The sequence below is a fragment of the Cricetulus griseus genome (assembly GCF_003668045.3).
Source record: "Cricetulus griseus strain 17A/GY chromosome 1 unlocalized genomic scaffold, alternate assembly CriGri-PICRH-1.0 chr1_1, whole genome shotgun sequence".
Classification (NCBI taxonomy): domain Eukaryota; kingdom Metazoa; phylum Chordata; class Mammalia; order Rodentia; family Cricetidae; genus Cricetulus; species Cricetulus griseus.
The window spans coordinates 25735284-25743291 of NW_023276807.1; the positions used below are offsets into that span (position 1 = coordinate 25735284).

Sequence of the window (8008 nt, forward strand, 5' to 3'; positions counted from 1 at the left end):
AAGTGTGAAGATACAGTCCTCAGAAAGCACCACTGCCGAGGGTTTCGACACACTGACGCCATCTTTCCAAGTTCATAGATAAAGCTTCTTTTCTCCTCCGCAGAGTTAACAAGTCCCCGTTGTCAGATAGGAAAGCAGGAGAATGTGACCATGAGGGCATAGAACCATGGAATCGAACAGACTGAGTTTAGTTCTGTATACCCCCTTTGACAGACGTTCTGTCCTCAAGCTTGACAACTAACTTCCTCACGCCTTTCAGTTTCCAAATTAGTAAAATTGTCATAATAATACTGTGCACAGTTAAGTTTGTTACACAAATTGTATATCAATTAAGAAAATTAACACCGGGAAAGATCACAGGGCAAATGATAGCATATAGTGAATTAACCATATGCTATGTATTGTTGGGTTTTCTTATTACTATGCAACATTCACTCAACTTGGGATAGCCTAACTCCTTGCTAGTTTGCTCACATACTGTGCCAATTGAGGCAATAGGTTCTATGCATTATTTTTCATACAGCTTTCCCTAGTCTACTATATTCAAAGAAAAAGGGAACGTTTTTCTTATTGGATTAAGATACACTAATATGTGCCTCCATTGTAACACATTTGGCTTTGAGAAAACGCTTTGTGTGAGTGACTGTTTCTTTCCCAAGGAGTAGCTCTCAGCCCCATCAATTTCATCCCCTAGATATGGTGACTAACTTACCATAGTCATGCAGAGAAGTATCTCAGTTATAAAACTAAAAGCAGTATGACTCAGTAATTCCCTCACTGCCAGAAATCTGGGGACAATTAGTTACATTTGCTTTGAAGGACATTTGCAATGTGTGGAGAGAATTTCTCACCAGGACTTAGAAAAGTCAGAAGACTGTTGATACTGTGTGAAAATGGAGGTGACTGGAATGTTACATGATATCAGGTGTCATGCCCCCAGTGGAAATTATCTGGTTCAGAATGGCCAGCGTATCAAGAATTAGAAACCTTACATGAAGCTCTTCCTTGTCTTTGCTATACTTGGGTGAGAACCCAGTAGTTCAGTGTTTCTCTCTCCACAATAATAAATAGTAATTTACAGCATCACATCTACTAAATATTAATGTGTGATTTCAAGGAGATGTCAATCTGATTCCCCGTCTTATATCAAATTCTAACATTTTGGGAACCCAATTTTAGGGACAACTAAAGACAGATTTCAGCCAATGAAGTGTAAGGAAATCACAACAAAAATATGCTGTGAAGGAATGTAGGAGCAGAGCTGGGTGCTAAAGGGGCGAGAGCATTATCTCAAATGACATAATTAGCCCCTCCAGGTCCTGAATCATAGTACACTATTTCAAATCTCATTTGTTAAGGGCCTGGTTGTCCACTGTCAGAAAATGGTTTGTAGAAATGCTAGAGAAGGAGTCTTGTATTGCTGTTAAAGCTCAGACCTCTATTGTATTGTCTTGTTCCCTTAAATTGGTTAACAGCACCCGAATCTCCCAGTCTGCACACCTCAACCTTCTGTCTTCCTCCTACCTTCTTAGTTCAGTCTTCCTTCTACTTCCTTCTTGCTTGCTTGCTGAATTTTTATCAATTCTGCTTCTTTTTTATGCTTGATCTACCTATCTTTTGCTTCATTTCTCGATATCTTTAGAATAACCACATTTACTATCCCGCAGCCTGTGTATTCCTCCTTTCCCATCTCTTCACCTTCTGTGACAGAATCCCCTGGGTACAGCATAGGCCCCCTCTTTCAAAATGCTCTTGTGTGTCCACATATTTATCTCCACCCATTTCTCCAAACTCAAGATAAGCCATTTTTTAGATTCCTTTATCTAGGAGTAGTTACAACATTCCTTCCTTGTCTACTTAATGCACAGACTTATTCATGTCTATTGTATCACTCAACACAAATTTATATCATCTCTAAGCAGAACCTGTTTCACCACAGTGATTATTAATATAGTAAAACCACTGGAAAAGACCAAGCAGACATTTCTCTAAACCCACAGATAAGGGTAACTGTATTTGGAAACCACTAACTAATAGCATCTCCATGTCACATTAAAAAGGAGTAAATATTTCCTGTTTTAAAAGCATGAATAAGATCCAGTGCTCACTTTCCTAAAATAACTACAAGTATATACTAATTGAAATGTTCCATTGCTACACAATATTGTGTTAACAATGAAACTTTAGATTTCCCACCCAAATAAGGACAAAAATAATTTAGTCATATCATCTCATGGCACATTTTTGACACTGAGTAATGTAGGCAGATGTAAATCAAAATTAAAAAGACAGTACTTACTGGAGACTATTTGTAGATATCTTCATTTAAAGCTGACCCTTTTCTTTGTAAACTTACCCTGGTTTAGAGATTTCATTAGAGCAGCTCAAAGTGAACTACTATAATAAGCTAGTAAGATGCAGTTAGGAAGTATGATGATATGGGGTTAAATATGTGGTTATCTTTGAAGAACAGTGATGAAAGATATAGCAAATCTATTAAAAACTGTATTTTGCCAAACAGTTTAAAGAAATACTTGAATAAATTCAAGGATGATGATATGTTCACAAATACATTTAGTAATTACAAAGACCTGTTAACTTATTTTAATTTAATTTCAACCACTTTATACAATATCAAACAACATACGATGACTATAAATTTCATCATAAAATATAAACCAATGAGAATGAATGAGCCAATCCTATAAAATAAATTAAGTAACTTACTGTCATGGCAGTGGGAATGTTAATGTCTAGCAGATAGGTAAAATTTATGTTACTATTCTTAAGATCATATGATACTAATACAAGTATATATGGGTACAATGATGGAATATATGTGTGCATATATATTACAGTTTTAGGTTTAGAAACATACTATGTTAAAAGTAGAAACAAAATAGAGTTGTAGAGTATGTCAGTGGTAAAGAGGAATAGTAGAGAACAAAATATAGTGACACATGTATGGCACAATAAAACCCATTACTTTGTATATTAACATAAAAACATTCAAAAGGAAAACGGCCTACACATGAAACAAGTCAACTTGACTATTTAGAGTGTTTACCTAGGTCTATATTTTAAAAAATGAAATGAAAAAGTAAATTTCACAAACATAAATTAGCTGAATAAACTGACCAAATATATCCAGTGGTAGAATGTCTCTAAACCATGAACATTCAGGGCACTAGGAACATTATATGAAAAACTAAATACATTTTGTTCTTGGATTTCATTTCTCTAAATTTCTTGACTTTCTGATAAACAGTGCTTATTAAATTAAACAACAACTTCCACATAAAGGATTAGTGAATACTTGGTGTGTATACATTCTGTAACAAGGTTCTCAACCTTATTGACCAGTAAGGAGTGGATTCCTTCTATTAATTGACCTCAGACTCCATGAATCTTGTATGAAACAATTGTACTGAGAACTCAAGTGATTCAACACTGAGCACCATACATAGATCATGGGTAAGAAAAAAATATGAGCATTTCAGATGAAGATAGGGAGCCAGTGGACACTTATTGCTAACACTCATGCTGTAAAACAAAAGGAAAGAAAAAAAACTAGTGAAGGATACTCACTCTGAGGAAACTGTACAAGAGACACATACCATGTGCTTGATATTTGAGAATGTTCTAAGAGTCAAAGGAGACTAAAAGAGCTGCAGAAGTTATAGCTAACTTGGCATGCACTCAGAAGGTCCTCAACACAATGTCTTTATATTAGTAGAACAGAGATCTGTCTTATCCCGTTCTCATGAAGCTTTACCACACCTGATAATGGATGCTAGGAAGCATGGTTGAATAATCTGAAGTCATGTTTCCATTTTAGTGGAGAACCATGAACAAGACCTATGTGGGAAGGAGGCATGTTAATTTTTATGTTTTGATACACACTATTCTTCCTTTCCTAAAACCCAAACATTCAGCTCAATGCCTTAGGATACATATCTGCCATAAATTCATTTTTTATCTAATTTGTCTGAGATCTAAGCTTCCTGTGGAGGTCCAAGATCAAAGGAGCTGATTCCTTCTGATGTTGGCAGTGACATATAATGTGTGCTGACTTAGTTCTGTCTATAAGCTCACAGTGGGAGGTGGCCAGCCTCCCTGGGCACCTTTACACTGTGAACTTTCTTTTTGGCTAGGGAGTCTGTCAGGTATGTTGCTGATTGGAGCTGCCATGTAAATAATTCATAGGAGATTTTAAAAATATTTAGGGGTCCACAAAAGAAAGCTAGGCTTGCATTAGTCTTTTATGACTAGATACAGACTTGAAAAACAAGAGGGTAGGGAGATTTTCAAAGAAGGTCTCTCAAAACCAGGCTTAAGACCATCTTCAGTGGGCTGACAAAAAGAGATTTGTAGTGTTTGATTCCTCAGGTATGTAGTGATATTTGTTTTATCAAGGGATAAGAATTTAAAAACCATTTTCTTTAAAGTCTGCTTCTATATGACAATTTATTATACTTGTTCCTTGGTTATTTGCTGATCCTGGTAAACTATCTTTTCCTCCTGGTGGGAACAGTAGTTATGGAGATGATACCAAGTCCAGAAAGGGCTACAGGAGGGAGCATGATGACTGTACAAAGTTGATGACAGGAAACAGTCCCTCCATTGAAGGCATTCAAAAACATTAGAGGAAGAAGGGGCCTCCACACATGTGAAGGTGGCCAGTGGTAGAGGCAGCTGCATAGGTCAACTGGGACACCCCAATCAGTGTGACTTGAAATCAATTTAGTTGAGCTGTCAAGGAACACTTCAGGAAGGAGTTGCAGACTCTGCAGGAAAATTAGGGCAACCAGAAAGTTCCTGTAGCTCTCAGCAAGAGAACCATTCCATAGTTAGGTGACTCTGGCAGATAAATGGTAGGCAACAGGCTAGGGAAAGAGATAGAGGAGATATGAATAGCATGCACTCCTCAGATATTAATCTGTCCTCTGTGGAAATAATATGAGCAAATAAGATTTCTTCTCATTTTTACACCCTGAACAAAAAGCATCATTCATATATACGTAGGAGACATTGCCTTTTTATGTCTTTACATCATTTTTCAATCCACTGTTAGAGTGAAATAATGTTGAATCTGGTACTTTGTGCTTTGTTTCTTATGTCAAAATAAAGATATGCTGTCTCCTAACAAAAAAGTAAGGCTGCTTGTGAATTGGAACTGTGTCATCTACCAGTCAATCAATTACCATCTACATTGAGTAACAAAGAGTAAAGGACTGGGAGGTGTGGTGGGGAAGGCAAGATAAATGGATGCTATTTACCTGCCAAAAATTTGGACAGATCTCTCATTTTTTGTAAGCTATAATGCACATGAAAGGTATCCTTTTGCATGCATGGCATTACCCCATACATTTGAGAAAAGTATAAATTTATGCAACTAGAACCAGGAGATGCTAAGAATTAGGATGACCATCACACAGCCAGCTAGCAGAAGAGGATAGTGAAAGCACACCATCTCTTCTTTCACTACTATACTTGATTCTTAATTCTCTGTAGTTTTCCTAATCTTTGCACAGTATTGTGTGGTCTTGGCCTCACAGCCTATATAGCCAAATACTTGAATTTTTACATAAGGTCTGTTCTTGCTTTATTTGGGATCTTAGAAAGTTACTTAATTTGTGTCTTAACTCCTTTACAACTAAAGCAGAGATAATAACACCCCATATATCAAAAAGTTGTTTTTAGGACAAAATTATATGTGACACTAGTATGGGAACATAGATTGACTCTTTTAATTGAAAATATGTATTAATTTATTAATTTATTAATTTATTAATATTAATTAATTAAGGAAAATTATAGGAAAAATTACTATTTTTTTTAAATTCAACTTCTTTAATACACATGTTGATTGACTTAATGCTTAGTCTTGGTTGTGATATGGATTTCAAATTTGACCCATGCTTACAATTAAAAATACTTATTCACTCAATAACAATGCATGAGTGACTTTTTTATGAGAATGATATAATCACATTTTTGTTAGATGGCTAATATTAATTACAAATTAAGTATATTACTTTTTATGAAAAAAACTCCTAAGCTTACTTGGAAATTGGTGAATAGATACCATTCAATCTTTTATTCTTTGACTATGCTGCCATAATGGTCAAATATATAGACCGTGTAAGCTGTGTAATCTGATTGAAAACTAAGTTCATTCTTCCCTTATGTTTCTCTTTACAGATATGAGAATGAAGGTCATGCAGGGAAGCCAGAACCAGTTTCCTCAACAGTCAACGGATGGAGTGTCCAAAAGAAATGTTAGTCGCCGTGCTGTCCCAGAGGATGGAGCTGCTACACCTGCCCGGAGGATCCCCAGAATCACATCCCAGGGTCTCACCTGTGTTCCAGGAGCTCTTGCTCAGCAGCTGACCCTGCAGGAGCCTGGGAATTGGAAGGAAGCCCAAAAGCAGTTGCTCAGATACCAGCTGGCAGGCCACAATCAGCTGCTCCTGTTATGCCCAGACCTCAGGCAAGAGAGACAGCAGGGTCAGGAGTCTAGCCAGTGGAACAAAGGGAGTGACTGCATGGGGCTTTCCCCAGAGAAGGGCACTTGTGTTCCCTCTGAGACTGTCTGCCTCCACACAGCGCCATCAGAAACTATCCAGTAACAGCTGTCAGTGTGGAAAAGCGTGGATGTTTGTATGAAAAGGGGAAAATGTTCAACATTATTTCTACATGGTAAATGGGGGAGGAGAGGCCCGATCCTGTTAGGACAACTCTGGGGGAATATGGACTCTCAATCTTTTGACTTTAATGTGGAAGACAGTCAGGTAATGGCTTGTAGACTGAGACTTGGCTGATTGTATCTTTTGTACCTATCCTACCCCATTACAGCAAGTAATAGGCTTTTAAACACTTGCTGATATTTTCTTGGGTTCAGACTTGTTGCAATGCAGCCAACTTTATACTTGTTCTATATTGAATTTCACTATTAGCAACTGTGATTTAAGCTTCTCTTACAGTGAACACCCACAATGCTTTTGGGCTTGTCCTAAGGAAGACATGTGAAAGGTTTAGTGAGCTAAGTGTATCTGCAGTGCTACAGAGCACTCAAGAGGCATCTTGCTCCTTGGTATACCAAAGCTTACCCTCCAACTAGGGTCAACTTCATGACTGATACTTACAGATTTTATTTCATGATTTAAATTCAGTCATTTTGGGGAGAGTTCTGTATTACAGATATTATCACTTATACTGCATGAGTATTTTTACTGGAAAGATTATGACCATTTGGGCTTTGTTGGGATTTCAGTTAATAAAGATGTGAAAATACTAAATTTAGGGAAAGTTTGTTGATGTATATGGTCACATTTTATAACATTTCTCTTGTTGGTCAGACCAGATTTACAACTAAAAGGAAATTCTCCTGGGAGACTAAAGATAACCCAAGGTGAAGTGGATTGATTAGTATTCACTTGTTTATCAGAGGACTGATATTTTTCCAGCAAAAGCAAGTATTGTGACTTCCCAAGAGACTAAAAAAGAGGTATTATTAAGTGTGGTCTCTTGAAGCTGAGTTCAAAGAGACAGAAGCAAAAGATGAGCCAGTGCTTTAAGGAAGGAAGTGTGGACTATTTTACTACAATTATATATTTATACAGTCTTCATCTCTATTCAAATAGAGAATAACTTAAGTGTACTGACTATGACATTTTTTCTCATTCCCAGAAAACCTTCTGACCTGAGACCATGAAGCAAAGATAGCAGAAGTAAGGAGAATTTCCACAAAGAGATGCTGTCAGATTTTCCCTGAGTTTAGACCAGGATTCCCCAGTCTTGAATGGCTAAGGGGATACCCTGTTATTGAGATAGAATATAAGTATGAAATACTGTCTTCTATTGCTAACTCTTAAATAATTTCATCTGAGAAAAAAAATCCATAGGAATCACACGCGTAAAGCAGCCATCAACTAGAAAGTATATATCTTCCCAACACGAGTTGGCTGGAGCCATCTCAGCCTCTTGCTCAGTTTCTTGAAATATC

The 8008-nt window shown here is 37.0% G+C and overlaps 1 protein-coding gene across 1 annotated transcript in view; it reads left to right on the forward strand.

The window, feature by feature from the left end:
• The window catches only part of Pkhd1 (PKHD1 ciliary IPT domain containing fibrocystin/polyductin), a 410096-nt gene extending 402361 nt beyond the window's left edge, over positions 1-7735 (forward strand). Inside the window, exon 66 of the mRNA XM_035453320.1 lies at positions 6205-7735. Within this exon, the coding sequence (XP_035309211.1) occupies positions 6205-6632 (428 nt within the window). The 3' untranslated portion in view covers positions 6633-7735. The remainder of the gene's footprint in view (positions 1-6204) is intronic.
• Positions 7736-8008: the final 273 nt, after the last annotated feature.